A 20,886-nucleotide genomic window follows, 5' to 3' on the forward strand; every position below is an offset into this window, starting at 1 on the left:
ATAAAGCCAAGGCTTTCAAAGGAAAGTAACATCAGTGAAAACATAGACTAGAAAAACACACACTGACCTGAAGAGGGAAATGACAAGGAAGATTTTAACCTTGACTCTGAGAAGGAAAAAGTATTCTCCCTTAAGAATTTACAAACAGGGACAATGTCACACAATTGAATTTATATTATTAGGGAATTCCAAGACAAGAAACTGACATAAAAATTGGTCCCTATGTATATGATACTCCCAGAGGGCCTGGTCCTGAGTTTATGAAGCTTCTAGAATGCTTGGCTTTGCAGAGGCCAATGCAAAACCACTTTGAAAGTACATGCTCTCAACAGAAGCCTCTCAAGTTTCTCATGGCTAATGTTTAATGAAGATGATCTCAAAATTCACAATTACAAAGTGGAAAGGAAACAATCATTTAAGTGATTAACACATAAACACACACAGTAAGATTAGATTCTGAAGATCTTCATAACTCCAACAATCTAGTGAATACTGAATATGCCTATTTAAAAGTATGAGAGATATAAAAATATTTAGAACCATACATAAGTAACATGACATTATGAAAGAACAAGAATCTTTGAAATGAATTAAATGTAATTTCTAGCAATGACAAAGGAAATCACTGAAAATAACTTAGCAGATTGTTCAATATCAGATTAGACACAGCTGACGAGAGAGTTTGCATACTAGAAGATATATCCAGAATGCAGCACAGACAGTTAAAAGTATGGAAGAATGTGGGGCACCTGGGTGACTCAGTGGTTTAAAGCCTCTGCCTTCAGCTCAGGTCATGATCCCAGGGTCCTAGGATTGAGCCCCTCATCGCTCTCTGCTCAGCAGGGAGCCTGCTTCCCCTCCTCTCTCTCTGCCTGCCTCTCTGCCTACTTGTGATCTCTGTCTGTCAAATAAGCAAATAAAATTTTTTTAAAAGTATGGAAGAATGAAAAAGATTAATAAAGAATAGAAAAAGGAGTCAGACAGAAGTCCCAGAAGGAGAAAATAGTATGGTAATATCTGAAGAAATAGTTGAAGGTAATATTTGAAAAAATAATGACTTTGAAGAATTTGTTGGCCATATACTTTAGTCTGCAAACCAAATGTCATTTTATACTACAGAATGTACATCATATAGACCATGTTCTCTCCCCACAATATGATACAATGAGAAAGCAGTAACAAACAATAACAATACCACACATATTTGAAAAATTTAACCTATACTATATGGGCCAAGGAAGAAATTATAATAAAATCAGAAAATATTTAGCAATGGATGATAATGAAATCACTACATAGCAAAATGTGTGTAATGCAGTCAAAGCAGTAGATACAGAAATGTATTGCCTTAATAAATCTTTTGGTTCTAAAGTTGGTCACAGGCCAGCAGGATGACCCAGGAACTTGACAGAAATGCAATTTTCTGTCTCCACCCAAAACCTACTGAATTAGAAATTTTGAAGGTGGGATCTAGAAATCTGTATTTTATCAAGACCTCCAGGTGATTCTGATGCATGCTTAAGTTTGAGAACCACTGCCTTAAATGTATATATTGAAACAAAGAGAAATATTAATAGCAAACACCCAACTCAAGAATTTAGAAAAAATATTAAAATCAGTCTAAAAGTAATAGAAGGAAGGAAATAATGTTAAGAGCAGACATTTTCTTTATAATCTATTTAAATGGCTTTAATTCTGTATTAGGACCCTTAAAGAGGCATTACCTTTGCTTCCAGGTTGTAACAATCCCAGTTTTCCTCCAGCTTGACTCTGACTAGATAGAGTAACAGTCAAGGAAATTGGGTAAAAAAGAAAGTAACATATAGAACAACATTTCAAGATAATTCATTCTAGATATCTATCTAGATATATGTCTAGACCAAGTCATAAGAAAGTATTAAAAATTATTTTCTTGGGGGAGGAGGGACTGGGAGTAAGTGGAGTAGTTTTCATTTTTCTTTTTAAAAAATTTTTAATGATTTTACTTATTTATTTGAGACAGAGAGAGAGAGCATGCACACACAAGCGGGAGAGGGTGACAGAGAGAGATGGAGGGAGAAGCCGACTCCCCACTGAGCAGGGAGCCCAATGAAGGACTTGATCCCAGGATGCTGGGATCATGAACTAAGTTGAAGACAGACGATTAACCAGCTGAGTCACCCAGGCACCCCTCATTTTTCCTTTTAAAATATTTCTACATGGGCACCTGGCTGACTCAGTTGGTGGAGATAGGACTTTTGATCTTGGGGTCGTGAGTTCAATCCCCATGTTGGGCATAGCACTTACTTTAAAAATAAATAGAGAAATAAATAAAATATTCCTACCAGGGCACCTGGGTGGCTCAATCATTTAAGCATCTGCCTTGGCTCAGGTCATGATCTTGGGATCCTGAGATGGAGAGCCAAGTCCGGCTCCCTGCTCAGTGATGAGCCTGCTTCCTCTTCTCCTTCTGCCCCTCCTCCCTGCTCATGTGTGATTTTTCCTGCTCTTTCTCAAATAAATAGATAAAACCTTTAAAAATATATTCCTATTAAGTTTGAATTTCTAATCTTTTATTTTCAAAAGCAATAGCAAGACTTATTTGATCTATGAGATTATAGGTAATTTTTATTTCCTAATCAAAAAAGCAAAAACAAAAAGATACTTGGTTAATATTATTATTAAAACAATAAAAACAAAAACATTTCCCAGGCCTGGATTGTGTCAGATCTCCCCCCCACTTAATTCACAATCTGTTTCTCGGAATTAACTAGCATGCTTGATAAAATGTGTAAGCAATTTTCTGATAAACTCCAAAAGAACTGAAGACTTGTTCTAAGAAACCCATTCACCTGTCAGTCAAAACCCTAATTACCTCTAACCTAACATAATTTTCTTTTGTACCTAATCTATTTTTATAAAATGTCCCTATCAAGAGTAAATCTTGATAGATTTGGCTTACAGGCTACTTTTCCTTTCCAGCAACATTTATAATAAACTTTGAGATAAGTGGTCATAACTAAATTAATTGGAAATATTTTCTTGCCTAGTGTTTAAGTATGTTTCAAACCCTTAAAGAATCTGGGTAATGTCCACCTCACTTACAGTCTGAAAGATGAGGGCATGATGAATGACAGGGCCATAGAACTATGGGAATAGAATGTGATTCTTCCATTCTTTCCACGATTATCTGTCTACCTATGTCAGGCTTTGAAAAGTACTTGAGTGGTTGCCACGTGCCAGGCACCGTTCTAGGATCTGCAGATACAAACAGGAACAAATAGACTGAGGGAATAAAACTACAGTTCCCACAATGTCTTGCTCTTCGGCTTCTTCCCAGGTGAGGGATTCTTTCCGCCAGTCTCTTCCCAGGACCCTGGTAGTACAGGAAAGCCCCGCCCGCTTAGCTGCCATTTGCCCATGTTCTGCTTAAAAGATGGACTACAACTCCCAAAATGCCTTCGTGGGGCACCCTATAAGGGCTCCACCTGCATCCCGGCCGTGTGGCGGAGGACTACAGCTCCCAGAATGCTCTGCTTCCTCTTTTGGGTGTTGTTGCCCCTTTCCCGGTGCCGGACGCGGTAGAAGCTAGCGAGAGTGCCAGGTCCTGGGTTCTCCGTGTCCTTCTCCGGGGCCAGGACGAGGCAGTGACTTGACTTTTGGGCGCCGAGCTCGGAGGGAGCGCGGGAGGCCGCTTTTCCTTCTGTCCGGTTTACCTCAGACTACTCTTCCTCTTCCCCACCCGCGGCCGCCTGGACGACTCCGGACTGACTGCCTGGGGCACGGGTGGCAGTCTCGGCAGACAGGGCTGTGGCGAGGCCGCGGCCCTCGGGACGGCGGTCGCGGCGTCAGCGCTGGTGAGGAGGAGGAGGGAAGATGGCGTCGGAGCTGGAGCCTGAGGTGCAGGCCATCGACCGGAGTTTGCTGGAATGTTCGGCTGAGGAGATTGCAGGGGTGAGTGCCGAGACCCGAGCGGGGACTTTCGGCCCTCGCAGGCCGCGTCCCGGGGGAGGAACCGACTCTTGGAAATCTTGGAGCAGCCCTGCCCTGACTTGGGGCTACGACCTCGCCGGCTCTCTGTCCTCGCCTTGTGGGTAACGGCCCGGGGAGGCCACCGTGCCTGCCCCGCTTCTTCCTTCTTTTATCTTCTAATAGGCGGCAGAGCCGTGCTGGGCGCCAGCCACCTTTGCGCTTCCCTTTCTGCCTGCGAGAACCGACAGCTCCTCCACTATTCCTCTTTTGCCCCCAAGCTCTCATTAGGTCCCCAGCACGAGGGCATTTGCCCTTTTTGCTAGCTCCTGGAAGAGGGAAGGGGAGACGCTTCCTGGTTTGGGGGTATAATCGTCCTACTTCATCTGCCTAATTCCTTTTCCGCAGATTAGCGGAGCATTGCCTCCTCCACCGAAACATGCTACCCGAACCGGGTTCCTACTTTGTTCTGGGATTGCCCTGGGCACCAGAGGATGCAAACGGCGCTGTTTTCCCTTCATCCCCTGTTCAGTGCATTTTTGCTCCGGTTTGGTCAGTCGACAGCGTTGATGAATGTGCGGAAAGTAGTGTCTGGGCGGGTTTACTGAGTGTGAGAAAGCAATAGTGGAGGCTGGGAGAGTAAAAGAATAATTTTTAGGAGTTGGGGTTAGTCGGGTGGAAAGAATTGTTATGTAACTTTGAGAGAGCAGCTTTCAACAAATAGAAGCCAATAAAGTGAGTTTTGGTCACAGCCTAGTGGGAGCAGTTAAATCCCAAACTTAAACATTCAAACCCAGTATTGTAACGAAAGTGTATTATGAATATGCTCTTGTAAGTAGCAGAGTTGTAAAGTGATTACTTTAATAAACTTGATGGCATTTTTGCTGAAGAAGGACAGGGAACACCATTAGAACAAATAGTCCAGGATGGCTATAAGGACCAAAACAACCTAGGCCTCACCTCTAAGGTCTCTGATTTAAGAAGCTTAGTTTCTGGGGAGGGAGGGATCTTTGAACACTTGTCAACAACTCTAATGTTAGGAACAAAATTTTAGTGGGGCCCTTTGGAGCTGTTGGTCAGTGAGGAGTTATTTGTGTGACTTGATGAAGACACTAGAGGCAGAGTGGAAGCAGTTGACAGGAGTAGAGGTAAAGAGTTTAATATGTTGTTGAATGATGACTCTTGCATTTTATTATTTTGAAACCAACTTGTTTAGTGTAGGTCTGTTTTCATTTACTTCCTACTTAATATCGCAGCAACCTGAGGGTTTTCGTCCCTTATCTATGAGATGTGAAAAAAGAAAAAGTGTTACAAGTAAACAGTAAAATGGTCAGAATAACAGCTATTCCCAATCTGTCACTGTGTTAGTATCCATGTTGATATTTTAATCTGTTGTCTACCTCAGAGTGTTGTTTTTACACCCACCAAATTATGTGTGTGTTGGCCCAGCGATACAGGCTGTGTGCTTCATTTTTGCAGTTCTGAAAGTGCAAGCTATCAAGTAATTGGGAGTTTCACCAACTTGTTGAAGTTCCTGCGAAGACAAGTTATAAACGGTGTTAGAGGGCAGTGTAATAATTCTTGTGCAGGGAAATTCTCAGGCAGATGCAGAGGGAGAAATTAAGGGAAAAGCAGTAAAAATTTATTAATTTGAGTTTGTGAAGATCACAGTCTGAGCCACATTTTACTTTTGTTCTGTTTACTTTTGAATGGCTTTCTGAACAATAATATGAAAAAATATTTAGTCTAAAGACCAACAAAAGTCCTTAAAGAAGATGCACACTAATATTAAAATAGAAGGCTCTTCCAGCTAAATAACCTGCCTTTACTTTGTGAGAAATTGTCTGTATTTAGTTAAAATGACATAACACTTATAGCTGTTCTTTCAGCTTGGGCTGTAGCACAGCTCTGTATCACAAATTTAAATGAATTAATAAAGTTTTCTCAAGTTAAAAGTAAATTTTAGAGTAAACAGCAGTAATTGCAGCCTTTAGACCTTTGTTACTGGTAATTTGTGGGATCACATCCACTTAAAATTACTTATTAAGCTTTTCCCACACTTTATTTACACACTGCTTTTTAAATTTCTGTTACAAGGAGGAAGGATTTTTGTGATTTTGTATATCCTGACAAGCATCCTCACAAATAAAAGCCTTTAAGCGCTCTCTGTGATAATTGTAAGCTTTATCAATTATCTTACAGTGGTCCTCTTTTCTCAGTTTCTCCTTTTCTTGGTAGACTTGATTGCACAACAATATGACTTTCCCAGCGCTTCTTGAGTCTACCTACATTTTTTACTGCACAGATTTTATTATCATGTGTTCTAGTGGATGATTGTGACTTAAGAAGTACATATATTGTTTTTCCCCAAACCTAAAATACATATTCATTATAGAAGTTTTATGTTGAGTTTTATGTCTGTATTGGATACTTTTTGCTTTTAAATTTTGACAGTTTTATACATAATTCAGATATATAAATTCAGTTTAGTGTGTTTTTAGTATATTCACAGTTGTGTGACGTTCACTACAATTTTAGAACATTTCATCATCCCAAAAAAGAAATCCTATACCTATCAGTAGTCACTTCTGTTTTCCTTTAAACTCCCAACTAAACTGCGTATCTATTTTCTGCCGCCATTAATTTGCTTATTCTGGAAATTTCTTTTTCTTTCTTTTTTTTTTTTTTAAGATTTTATTTATTTATTTGACAGTGATAGATCACAAGTAGGGGGGGGCAGGCTCCCTGCTGAGCAGAAAACCCGATGTGGATCTCAATCCTAGGGGCATGACCTGAGCCACAGGCAGAGGTTTAACCCACTGAGGCACTCAGGCACCCCTATTCTGGAAATTTCATATAGATGGAAGCGTAACAATATGTTGTCTTTTTGACTTCTTTCACTTAGCAGATGTTTACAAAAAGGTTCATCCTTCTAGCATATATCAATACTTCATTCCTTTTTATTGCCAAATGATAGTTCATTATATGACTATACTGTATTTTATTTATCCATTCATCAGTTGATGGACATTTGGGTTGTTAACACTTTTTGGATATTAGGAATTATGCTGCTGTGAACATTTGTGTTTGTTTTTATGGGAACATACGTTTTAATTTCTCTTGGGCATATATACCCAGGCATAGAATTGCTGGGTTCTATGGTAGTTTTATGCTTAATGTCTTGGGGAACCACTCAGCTGTTCTTCAGAGTGACTGCATCCTTTTACACTTTAACCAGCAGTATGCGAGGGTTCTATTGAATTTCTCTGTATCCTTTCTAACCCTATTATCTTTTTGATTATAGCCATTCTGTTGAATGTAAAGTGGTATCTCATTGTAGTTTTGATTTGTATTTCCCTCATGACTGTTCATGCTGAACATCTTCATGATCTTATTGACTGTACATCTTAAGAAGTGTCAATTCAGGTCTTTTCTTATTTTTAAAATTTGACTTTTTTTCTTTTATTACTGAGTTTCTGTATTATTTTGATTTGTGAATGCTTCATTTCTGGAACTCAATATGATTTGTTTAAAATTTTTCTAATATAATCTTAAAATTTTCATTTTAGCACTAGTGATTATTGTTTTGTAATTAACTTACATGTTGGTGGTTCTTGTTTGAAAACAAATCAAATGTGGTTGAAGGATACAGTTTTAATTGGGTATAGAATAATAATTAGATACTGTAATAAAAGGCTAACCTCTAGGGATTCTTTCATTTTTGTGTTTATAGTACTTGCTCTCTATCCCAACGCTTAAATTTAGCATTCAAAAAAGGAAAGCTCCTGGAAACATTGTCATAACATGTTTACTTTAGAGGAATGAGTTGACAAGTTTCTTTACTTCCCTTATGGAGGACTTATAATAAGATAGTGCTTATTACTTTGTTGTGCACATTGGTGTGACAGCCACAAGTGTCTGAAATATTAACATGCAACCAAGTTAGAAATCAATAGTTTTTCCTGTTGAAGAAACAGTTACCGTTAGCTTATGTTAGTGAGGAGAGGAAAGGCTATTGATTTTATTCTTTTGAGAAATACGAGCTGTTATTGTGAAGGGTGGCCAAAAAATTTTTACCTCCTACTCAGTTTCTCTTTACAATTTTTTTTTTTAATCTATACTGTTGCCAGTCACTAATTCAGTATTTCTGGTATAGAATTCTCATGTAAAGGTACTTTGCTTTTTATGTTGTTTAAATTTAAAGAAGTTTGAAATGCCCATTTCAGATCTCATATCTGTTAGGTGATTTTAAATTTGAAGCATATGCCTGTGTTTTTTAAACCAGATATTTGTATCTTCTTAGTAATTTATAATAATATATTACAAACAGTATTCAGACTGAAATGGTTTACTAATATGTGATATATTATCAGCAGATATTATATACAGTAATATATTATTTTATATATAACAATATACAAGTATTAACAGTGATATAGTATAAATATATAACAACATGTAGTTAATATTATAATATAGAAAATATTTCATATAAGAGTGCTGATTTTTTTTCTTAACCAAAAGTTGGTATTAGTTTCTGAATTTTTTGTTTAAGGAATCTATGAACAGGGTGTGCCTTGCTGGCTCCTTTGGTAGAGCATACAACTCTTAATCTCAGGGTATGAGTTCAAGCCCCCATGTTGGGCATGGAGTCTACTTTTAAAAAAAAAAAAAATTATGAACAGATTTGACCTGTCAGTGTTGTTGGAGCCACAAAACATATAATTTATTTTAGAAATCATCACCTTTTATTCTCCCTGGATGAAAATGCTGCAAAAGTGGTTTTAAGAAAATGGGAACATAAACTATAAAAAAACAAATTGTTGTTAAAATAAAACCTTTAAATGTGCTGTAAATTAACATTGCCTGAAGTGTAACTTTCTAGCAACATATGAGTGAATTCTTTGAATCTTAAAGCTTTTTTATCCAGAAAGAAGTTACTTAGGATAATTTTACTATCTTCATTCAGATTTTGAAATAGGGTTTCTTTTTTTTTTTTTTTTTTTTAAGATTTTTTATTTATTTATTTGACAGACAGAGATCACAAGTAGGCAGAGAGGCAGGCAGAGAGAGAGAGAGAGGAGGAAGCAGGCTCCCCGCTGAGCAAAGAGCCCAATGTGGGACTCGATCCCGGGACCCCGAGATCATGACCTGAGCCGAAGGCAGGGGCTTAACCCACTGAGCCACCCAGGCACCCTGAAATAGGGTTTCTGACAATGGGTGAAAAACTGGGCATTTATCCTTAGATATGGCCCAAAGGTATTTTTTAGCCCAGAGAATTAGATTTTAGGTTGCTTATTGATTGATGACTCTTTGCCTTATACTATTGACTACTTTTTTTTTTTAACTCATCCTTTTATAATTGCTGAATTTAGTGTGTGTGTGTGTGTGTGTGTATAATTTTGATTGCAAGTCACTTCTCTAAAGAGCGGTAATCCTTAATCCTGTGGGATTATCTCCCAAGAAGTGCTTTCAAGAGTAGTTTAGTCTTTCTCCTTGCATAAAGCAAACAACTAAATTGGTAACATTTGAAAAAGATAGTTTCTCTTCAGGATAAAAACTTTTTTCACTGCGCTCTCTAAGAAGCTTCAGTTCAGTCCTTTAATTTACAAACAAAATTTTTACATTTTTAGTACACATGAAAATATGAAGCTGACTAGAAAGTTAATATATACCACCTCAGAAATATTTAAAATTTCTCTCTCTATATAGTTATTTTTAAAAGGAAGGAAGTGGGTAAAGACTGTACAAGTAAGAGTTAAAATGAAGACCTTATACTGTTGTCTTACGGTGTTAGACATCACTAAAATGTAAACTCTTTTGACAAGGATGTAATGTAAACTTTGATTGTAATCCATAAGTAAACATGGGGCATGTGAGTTAGCAGCTCTGTTAACTGCATCTTTGTAGAAGTGAGTCCTTTCATGTGTTCTGATTTTAAATTTTTGCCTGGTTTAGAGCCAAAATAAGTGGCAAATACACAAAGCAGTATGGGGGATAAATAAACATACAGACAGAATTGATGGGGATCGATGACAATACAGGGAAGAGACTTAGATATAAGGAAGTAAAAATGGAAAGGAAAGAAGGTGTTTTGAAGGATGCCTTATCTAGGGCTTATTGGTTGGGTTTTTAGAGATTGCAGGCCTGGATCTATTATCTCTGCTTTCATTAAAGCCACAAGTAGCATCTTTCTGTAGTATCAATACGTATGATAGTAAGTAGTATAAACATGTTTATAGTCACTCCGGTAAAAGATTTTACTAAATCCCCACTGACGCTGGGTTCTATTTTAGACCTAGGAGAATTGGGAACGGGTGATAGGAATGAGGAATGGGCTGAGCAGGCATCTTAGAGAATGTGAAACATGGAGTTCTGAAGAATGAGTAGAAAATAACCTGTAAAGCAGAGAGAAGAGCACTACTCAGGTGGAGGAGACAAGTATGACAGAGGCAGAGGAACTTAGAGATCCTGTTGGGGACTTCACTTGATCCTAAATGCAAGGGGAAGCCGAATGACATGATCAAATGGACGCTTTGCAAGAATCACTCTGGTAGTGAGGTTGGAAAATGGGCTGTACAAGGGCAAGACTAACGGGGATGAAGGAAGATTTTCAGGTTTTTCTGGCCCACTTTATGTTGGTGTGGTTACTTAGGTAGATGCTTGTATCTAAAATAGGGAAGTGGAGGCAATAGGTTTTTGAGAAGGGGTAATGGAGATCTTAAGTTCAATTTTAGACCTGTTGAGTTGGTGTTTGAATCAAGAGAAACTGGCTTCTGTTTCTCTCTACACTTAACAATACCTGTGGCCACTGAATGTGTGAGTTTTTTCCCCATATTAAGTTCTCTAATTCCCTACAGACGCCAAGTGGGTGTCCTACAATTCTGACACCATACACCTGGAATTAGAATCAGATCTCACAGATTAAGGGTACGATCCCACAAGACTGACCCCACTCACCACTTAAGATGCCAGTCACAAACAGTGGGTCCTCAGGTTACATAGAACTTCTGTCTGACTTGGCTACAAATTGAGGGTTCCCATGATCCCCTCTTCGGGTTCAATAATTTGCTAGATTGGCTCACAGAAGGTTTATTTAATAAATTACTGGTTTATTGTAAAATGATACAACTCAGAATCAGCAGATGGAAGAGATGCATAGAGCAATATATGTGGGAAGGGGTGCAGAGCTTCCATGCTGGATCTGGGTGCACCAGCCCTTCTGGGTTCACCATTCCAGAAGCTCTTTGAACCGCAGCATAGAAATTTTTATGGAAGCTTCATTATGTAAGCATAATTAGTAAATCATTGGCCGTTAATGATTAGCTCAACCGGGAGCACCTCTCCCCTCCCTGAGGTTGGGGGTGGAGGCTATTATTTCCAATCTTCTTATCACATGCTATGTTCCCCTGGCAACCAGGTATCCATCCCTAGGGGCTTTCCAAAAGTCATCTTATTAACCTCAGTTCAGTTCTAGTTCAGTTGAAAGGAAATTAATTATCACAGGTAGTTGGACATCAGAGTTTGGGACAGAAAAGTAGCTTTTGTTTTTGAGCAGGGAGAGCAAAGGGGAAAGGGTTTACAGAGTGGTTAATCAGGGAAAGAAGGCATAATTGATAGAACAAAGTCCCTTGTAGATTTCTATTCATAAGAGACTGGTATATTACTTATTAATTAATGAGCAGTGTAAGTAGGCATAGTATAAGGCAGTTCATGTTCATTGCCTACTCTTCCTGTTAGCAAGCGGACATGAGAATGCAAATTACAATCAGTATATCATTTGAGCAAAGGGTTAGAATGGAAGTCAGATGGGCATAATGGTTTGTGTCTTACATGATGATTTGTTGTGGTCATTTTCCTATAACTGCCTATAGAAGGTTGCTTCAAGAGTAATTTTGAGGAGAGGGATCATTTTACTTTAAGTAAAGTAGAATTCTTAAATAGTGGCATTTTAGTAAAGTTCTGAATGAGTTTTACCCTTTTTGGAAAGAAAACATGGTTATGAATTAAGTCAATAAAATAATTTATGTGATTATCTTAATCACTGTTTTTGTACTAAAGGAATATGTAGTAGGTTTATCCCCATTAGCAGTTTGACATTGTTTAAACCTAATTTTTCTTTTTTCTTTTCTTTTTTTTTTTTTAAAGAAATGGCTGCAAGCAACTGACCTCACTAGAGAAGTCTACCAGCATTTAGCCCACTATGTACCCAAAATCTACTGCAGGGGTCCCAACCCTTTTCCACAGAAGGAGGACATGCTGGCACAGCATGTTTTGTTGGGACCAATGGAATGGTACCTTTGTGGTGAAGATCCTGCATTTGGATTTCCAAAACTTGAACAAGCAAACAAACCTTCTCATCTTTGTGGTCGTGTTTTTAAAGTAGGAGAACCTACATACTCTTGCAGGTAAAATACTGTAGTTTTCTTTCTAAAAGGCTCTTGTTTTTACTTTTTTTCCTGCAATTTTCATGTTTTTGTTTTAAAATTATGAAATATGTACATATTAAGAAAGTCTGCACAAATATATATGGCTTATTAAATAATCATGAAACAAATATTCATGTAATTATTTTCCAGGTCAAGATACAGAACATCAGGGGCGCCTGGGTGGCTCAGTGAGTTAAACCTAAACCTCCGCCTCAGGGCCTAATGTGGGATGGAGCCCCACATTAGGCTCTCTGCTTACCGGGGAGCCTTCTCCCCCCCCCCCCCTGCCTGCCTCTCTGCCTACTTGTGATCTCTGTCTGTCAAATAAATAAATAAAAAATCTTTAAAAAAAAAAAAAAAAAGAAAAGAAAAAGAAATAGAACATCATCAGCTTTCCAGAAAACCACAGTATATTTTCCTCCTGCCCTGTATTTAACTGCTGCCCTGACTTAAAATAATCATTTCTTTGCTTTTCTTGATAGTTTTCTAGCTGGTGATTTCTTTTTTTTTAAATGTTGAGAATTGAGGGCAGAAGATGGAGAGGAAGGTGCCCTGTCTCCTTTAAAACCATCTATTCCTTTTCACAGAACTAGTCATTGTCAACAGTTTCTTATGTATCTTTCCAGCAATTTTTAATGCATAGTCAGTCCCATATATATGGCTATCTTATACATATATACAAACATACCTATGTGTTATATATTCTGGGCTGAATTTTCCTTTCTGTGTTTAACAAAGTCTCGACTTCTGTCCATATCAGTTGGTATAGCTAGGTAATATTCCACTGCATGGTTGTACTATTTATAGAGGCATTATGTACCATTTCTTTTCCTCACTTTTTTCTATAAGTCTTAAATTTAATAAGATCGGGATGCCTGCGTGGCTCAGTTGGTTGAGCAGCTGCCTTCGGCTCAGGTCATGATCCCAGCATCCTGGGACTGAGTCCCACATTGGGGGCTCCTTGCTCCACAGGGAGCCTGCTTCTCCCTCTGCCTCTGCCTGCCATTCTGCCTGCCTGTACTGTCTTTCTCTCTGACAAAAAAATAAATAAAATCTAAAAAAAAAAAAGACCAGTTTTGGTTAAGGCCTATAAGCGTCTATGGTAGTCTTCCTTTATAAGCATAGTTAGAATACCAGTGGAGGTCTTTTTATATTTTGAAATACTGTTAGATTTAGTTTTTTGTTTGTCTTTATAAAAACTTCATTGAGTTCTCTATTGATGTTTGCAATAGATTTAGTTTAACATCACGATGTACAGACGAGGAACCCAAGACACACTTGTTCCACTAATGTCTTTTGTAGCAAAAAGATCCATTTTCAGCACATGTATTTGAATGTCGTATCTTTTGATCTTTGATCTGGAATGTTTTCTCGGAGTTTTTTGTTGTTGTTTTGGTGTGGGTTTTTTTTTTTTTAACTTTCATGATCTTGATACTTTTGAAGTTTACAAGCCAGTTATTTTTTAAATGTCCATTTAGGTTTGTCTGGCCCACTTTATGTTGGAGTTCGGTTGCATCTGTCACAGGAATATCACAGAAATCACGTGTTCTCATTTTCATTTTACCCTGTCAAGTAGCATGTGATTTTGATTTGTTTGATAACGTGATATTAATTTTGATCGCTTGATTAAAGGATGTCGACAAGACTTCTCTGCTGTGAAGTTACTCTTTTGCTCTTTGTAGTCAAGTATTTTGTGGGGAGGTACTCTAAGATATTTAATGTCCTGTTTCTTATTAAACATTCATTTTAGTCATTTATTTATCTCCGTATATGTTCATGGAATCCCATTCTTATGTTCAAATAGTTCTGTATTTGACCAGTGGGAGGCCATTCAAGCTGTCTTCTTTGTTCTTTTCACATCCCCATCATTTTTTGAACACTTCTTGGTCTGTCACAAGATGTTTAGGGCACATCTTGAACTTTCTCTTGTCCCAGACCTGAAATCAGTCATTTATTCAGGGAGCCTTGTTCCTTTTCAGTAGACATTAGTATTAAGAAATAAAATACTAGGTGTGCTTATTGCTATTGGTATGTCATTAATTCCAGGCCATCTCAGTGGATCTGTAATTTATAGATGTCTTTAGATACATATTGAAAGAAGTACTGAAAATCTAGATTTGCAGTAATCTCTCTAGTCCAATGCCACAGCCTTCTCTCTTGTTTTCTCCCTTTGCGCATATATATATATATATATATATTCTTTTTTTTTTTTTTTTTTAAGATTATTTATTTATTTATTTGCAGACAGAGATCACAAGTAGACAGAGAGGCAGGCAGAGAGAGAGGAAGGGAAACAGGCTCCCGGCTGAGCAGAGAGTCCGATGCAGAGCTCGAGCCCAGGACCCTGGGATCATGACCTGAGCCGAAGGCAGAGGCTTTAACCCACTGAGCCACCCAGGTGTCCCATCCCTTTGCATATTTTTAACTTCTATCTCTGATGAATCTGATTCTCATTATCCTAAAAATACTTATTTGAGGGACACCTGGGTGGCTCACTTGGTTAAGTGGCTGTCTTAGTCTCAGGTCATGATCCTGGGGTCCTGGGATAGAGTGCCACATCAGGCTCCTTGCTTGGTGGGGAGCCTGCTTCTCTCTCTCCCTCTGCCTGCTTGTGCCCTTTCTCTGTCTCTGTCAAATAAATAAATAAAATCTTAAAAAAATTTTTTTTAATTTGATCATTTACTTACGTACAACCGCTGCTCCCGCCAATGCCTTATCCTTGGGCTCCATACTCTATGCTAGGTCATGGTAGCCTTCCCTCACCCCTCATTAGGACAGATCTAAAAGAAGTCTTCAAGACACATGGTGTTGAATCAGCTGGATGTCTACCTTGACAAGAAGTCCAGAGTCCTTTAGCACTGTTGGCTGGACTTGAGTTATCTCTGTGGCACTCTTGATTCCCTAGCAGCCATTCCCTGAAGAGTGTTACTCTCTGTGTGTGCTACTTAACCCTCAGCCAAGAACTCATCTGTAGGTGACCTCCATATAGACTTCTGTCCTTTCCTGGCCCCACCCGACCAGTGTACATTTCCACTCTTGGACCCTGACCCAAGATTCTAGCTCTTTTACCTGCCCCCAAATTTGATCTAATCTCAGCTCAGTGGGACCTTCCTGTACTACTTAGATTCTAGCTCACTGTGCCACAGGTGGGAATTTACCGCCTCAATGAGAGAGCCTTATGTATTCATCCAGTTTTATGGCTGTGTAGAGTATTCTGTTGAAACCAGAAGTGGAAGTTCTAATATTTATTTTAACAATGTGGCTTATGTTTGTTGAGCACCTTTAAGGCTCCACATTTAATGCTAAGTGTTTAATATGAAATCATGTTTAATCTGTCTACAAACTTCTGAGATAATATCCCTGAGGAGACTAAGGGTCAGAGTGGTTAAGTGACTTAACTTGCAGTCATAAAAATTGAAACCAGGGGGCTCTCAGACTGTAAAATCCATTATCTTTTCATTTTACCTTTGATCGATTCTCTTCTGTTGGTCTCTTATGAACTTTTTATTCATATTCAATAAAAGAGGAAAAAATAGGAAGAATGTTGTTTTTCTTGCAACTAAATCTGTCTAGTTCCCAAATTCTGGGAAATGTTCTTTGTTGCTAAGATATTAGTATATAAAATGAAGACAATGAACTAGGTAGTTTTATTTTTTATTGATTTTAGACAAAAAATCAGCAATCCTTTTTGTGGTCATTCCACTGGTCCCAGGAACTCACTAGCACTTGATTCCTAAGCAGAAAATCAAGTTGCTCTATAGTACTGCTGTACTACAAAGTACCTGCAAAGAATATTAAATAAACTTATTTGGGCTGGAGAAGGAGCTTTTGGTGACGGTATTGTGAACTGGGCCTGAATCTTTTTTCCCCTCATTATTCCCAGTTAGACTAGTCTATAAGATACTCTTTCCCCATTGCAGATGCTTGGCACTAATAATAGCCTCATACATATTAGGTGCTTAGCAACAATTTATTAAGAAAATGTCTGTTATATTGTTCAAAGTACAGAGGACAGTTTTAAAGATACTCTGCTTTTCCTACTTTAGTTAAATTGTTTGAGTGTTCTTATTTTTTGCCTATTTCCATACCTGCCTGGTGGCAATATCATATTTATTGTAAGCCAGTACTTTGGGAGGTGTTATTAATGATTATGTATAAGAAATCCTTCCCATTCTAGATTTTACAACTTTGACTATTCATTCTTCTATCCAGTCAAATCATTAATAGGACAGCTGGTGCTACCAGTACATAGCACTTTAATCTCTCTTATGAATTTATTGCCATCTCATTTATCTTTTAACCATAGGCACAGTATTCAGAAATTTTGTTAGTACCAGGAATTCATATGTGTCAATGTGGGCCCATCCCACGGGAGAAGAGATTGGGTACAGGTTTGAATGCTTTATACGGAGATCTTGTTTAAATTGACAGGGTTCTGGGATCTTCCATTACTAGAAGAAGAGGAAGTAAGAAGAACCTTGTCTTCAAAAGTGACTGTGGAATAGACTTTTGGGAGCTTGGAGGCATGGAGTGGGATGGCAGGAAGAGGAATATATTTATTCCCTCAATGAAAATGGTGCACTGAAAAGCTATTTTCCTGTATTGGAAGGTTAGGTGTGTGTAAAGGTTTGTGGGGGAAACTAAGTCAGAGATGATGTTAGTAGATTTTTTTTCTTTATTACATGTGGTCAAGTTTGAACTTGGGTACGTCAGCCTGGAGTTTCTCTGAGATATAAATTCTTTTCACTATAGTCCAGGTGTTTAGGTTAATCCATCGTCCCTGTTCTGGATATTCTAACTGTATTAAGAGGTTGTATATAATCGGTGGAAGGAAGGCACAATTGGTAAGGGGAATGCCTCATGTTATGAGGAGAAAATTACTTCGTTGACATTATCTCAGGAGAGTCACGAGGGTATATTAAGGACAGAACATAGAAGAACAGCTTTAGCTACTGCTTTTTAGAAATTAAAAACCTAACAGGCAAAACATGCATTTGGTTATATCTTTCAAAAGGTACAGAAGTATATGCCATGAAAAATAACCTTCCTCCTCCGTCCCTTAATTTCCTGGTTTCCTTATCCAGAAGTGGCCACCATTAGTAGTTTCTTGTGTATTCTTCCAGATATCCTATGCATTTGCAAGCATTTGTATTTTAGTCAGTGAATGCTAGCATATCACGTATCATATATACTGTTTTCACCTCATTTATATCTTTTCAAATTTGTCCTTAAAATTGTTACATAACATTAGAGAGAGAGTAAGTATGCCAACTTTGTCTTATGTTTTTAATGGCTGATTATTCTATTGCAAAATAGTCTATCCTTTACTTACTAGCCTTCTATTAATAGATATTTAGGTGGTTTGTAGTATTAGAAATAATAACACACTAAATATCTTTGTATGTCTTTGTGCACATGTAGAAGTAGATCACAGTATACATTCCTGTAAGTCGATTTCTGGGTCAAAGGATGAATACTTTTATTTCTCTTTTCGTGATCAGTAGTAAAAACCTATAAAATGGGAAAGAGATGGGGACACCTGGGTGGCTTGTCAGTTAAGCAGCTACATTTGGCTTGGGTCATGATCCCAGGGGGTGCTAAGATCCAGTCCCACATCGGTTCCCACCTGCTTCTCCCTCTGCCTGCAGCTCCCCCTGCTTGAGCTCTCTCTCTCTCTCTCTCTCTCTCTGACAAATATATAAATAAAATCTTAAAAACAAAAAAGAAAGGTGATGTGCTAGTTTGAGGAAGGGAGGCAGGGTGGGAGGCAAACAACAGACACTGCAATGGAAATGATGAGAAAGTTTGGAAGATCTGTCTTCTAGCCAGCCTTACAGGGATAAGAAACCAGGCAGAACAGAACAGTGTGCGACCCACTGAAAGAGGAAGCAGATTGGTCAGTTACCTGAGCTGTAGAGGAAAGAAAGCAGTGTCTGGTGAGAATCTCACGTGAAAGAACAGAAATCTTTCTCCCTGGGGTGGGAGTAAAAGATTTAATCTGTAAAGGGTCCAGTAGGTCCTAAGTTTGGACTACACTCTTAACAGATCTTTGTAAACTTTGCTGATACCTGAAGTTAGCCACACTCCAGATTAAAGGTACTGTCCTTCAAGACTGTTCAAGATACAGATGCATCGTATTTCATCTTCTCAGAGGCACCTTCAATTCTAATCAGCTGGCTGCAAATTTCAGGTATCTCGGGCTACCAGAGGTTACATAATTCATTAGAACAACTCCCAGAACTGAGGAAAATGCTGTACTTATGATTAAAGTTTTATTACAGAAAAAGGATACAAATCAGAATTAGCCAGGGAGATAACGTGGGAAGATTTCCAAATGCAAAGCTCGTGTTTTCCTCAGGGACACATTATCTTCTGGACACGTTAATGCATGACGATCCACACATAGTATTGGCAACTAGGGACTCTCATCCAGGCTTTGGTGTCCAGAGTTCTGTTGGGTTTTCATTATGTAGAAATGACTAACTGAATCATTGCCCATGGACTTAATATCTAGCTCCACTTTCCTTCCCAGAGGTAGGGCTACTATTATGCTGCTGAAAACCCCATCCCTCCAGTCACATGGTTTGTCTTTCTAGTATGACCTATCTCCACTCTCTCATTCATTAGCATAAACTATCACAAGGAGGGGACAGCATGAATAACAAAGATACTCCTATCACAGGAAATTGTAAGGATTTAAGAGTTCCCTGCAGAAATCCTGGGACAAAAGCCAGCCACATTCTTCAGTTACAGAGTTGTTGAGAAAGTAGAAGAGATTCATTGTATATTGCTTTCCACAATTCTTAGCACATGGTTACGCGCTGGGGTCCTGGGGATGAATGTCTCCTGTTACTCCCATGTCTCATGTGTTCCTGGTAAAATAACATGGAGCCTATCATTTGGAAAGATGAAGTACGATTATTGAAATTCTAGGGGAGTTTCTAAACTAGATCCTTCAAGGATAAAAATGATTCATGTCTACAGGATAGAGGTTTTCTTGAACTAGAAAAAATGATATTCCGGAGTCTTTTATGTGTGTTACTTAGGAAAGGGATTTGTGAAGGAAATTAGGTTAGTTTTTCTGTAGTGATTGGTTCATAGTTTCTAAATTTGTATAGGTCCCAAATTACCTTGCTAAAGCCGCTGTGATACCAGAAAAACCTGTTTTCAGGCAGTAGGCTAGTATTTTATATTTGTCTGCACTCAGTTATCTATTAGGAAAAGTGTAGTCAAATTTAATACTTGTTATTCCTTTCTAAATAGGGATGGTTATTAGGGACAGTAATCTTAGTATTGATCATAACTATTTACCATTTTATAACCATTAACAGAAATAAAATATTAGTAGAATATGAAATCATACTTTAGTGTGGTATAAATTTTAATTTGAGTTTAACACTTCTGTTAGATGTAAAGAAATAAGCTTTAGTGATTTCTTTGCATAGTTAAGTTGAGAACATTTTTTTAATTGGTTTTATTTATTTAAATAATCTCTACACCCGATACAGTTGTAGCTCAAACTCATCATGCAAGATCGAGTCACATGCTCTTCCATCTGAGCCAGCCAGGCACCCTGACAACATTTTTTTTTAGCTAATAGTTTTAAAAACTTACTGCATAAATGTTGCAGATAACCAGAAGTTATGGTTGGGGAGTTATGCTGCCATCAAGAATATTCTTACTGTGTGTTTCCAGATAATGCTTTATGATGCTTTATTATAAATTATTAAATGGTTTTGCTCAGGTTTAACTTTTTTTCTTAACTTTGATTCTGTTAGTCGTGATAGATGAAGTTACGCTAAAAATAACAAACCAACCTGCGGTCTTGAAGATTTGAACTACCTAAAATGTATTTATCACTCAGACTGTGACCCATTCAGATTGGTGAAGGCGATGAGTCAAGGGTTCTATATTGGTTAGTTACTTAACACCATATTAAGTCTTCATAAACTTAACATAATGCTTTTTAGGGTTCAGCACAGCAAGGGAAGAGTAGGACTGGAGAGTCTTGCCCTGCAAATAAATTGCACTCCTCAGAATTATCAACCGTGCCATATCCCTTTAGCTAGAACTAATCTGAAGGCCTCTGTCTAACTACAAAACAGGGTGGGGAGGCATAATTCTCCTGTGTCTAGAAGAGATGGTAAACTCTATGGATGAACATTAGAAGTATCTTCAATGGTTTTTTTTTAGGTTTTGGGGTTATTTTTCCTTCCTCACAGAGCAGTTAGGAAAAATGAGGTAATACGTAAATACAGCACTCGAGGAATTATATAGGTAAGAATTTTTAAACCAAACACGGAGCCTTCTAATGAGTTACTGAGCCATGAGTAATATCTCAAGCAGAGGGGTAGAGATAATTTCATTTCTATTCTGTATGGAAATATAACGGTCTAATGTGGAAGAAAGAACCTCTTATTTCCAATAAGAAGAGTTTGTTTAGTTTCTTGACTTTTAAAAAATTTGAAAACTTGATCTCTTTTTTAGCTGAGTTATAATTTAAGACTGT

General features: G+C 38.0%; 1 protein-coding gene across 5 annotated transcripts in view; it reads left to right on the plus strand.

Annotated features, from left to right (window-relative positions):
- Window positions 1–3,534: 3,534 nt before the first annotated feature.
- Window positions 3,535–20,886, plus strand: part of UBR2 (ubiquitin protein ligase E3 component n-recognin 2) — a 126,478-nt gene continuing 109,126 nt past the window's right edge. For 3 of the 5 annotated variants that reach the window (XM_044250926.1, XM_044250917.1, XM_044250934.1), the window contains exons 1-2: window positions 3,545–3,933; window positions 12,097–12,356. In XM_044250926.1, the coding sequence (XP_044106861.1) occupies window positions 3,856–3,933; window positions 12,097–12,356 (338 nt within the window). In that variant the 5' untranslated portion in view covers window positions 3,545–3,855. Of the gene's footprint in view, window positions 3,934–12,096; window positions 12,357–20,886 lie in introns of all 5 variants that reach the window. The other 2 variants (XM_044250950.1, XM_044250942.1) reach the window with 2 other exon arrangements.

Source organism: Neovison vison, chromosome 1 (genome assembly GCF_020171115.1).
Source record: "Neovison vison isolate M4711 chromosome 1, ASM_NN_V1, whole genome shotgun sequence".
In the NCBI taxonomy this organism is placed as follows: Eukaryota; Metazoa; Chordata; class Mammalia; order Carnivora; family Mustelidae; genus Neogale; species Neogale vison.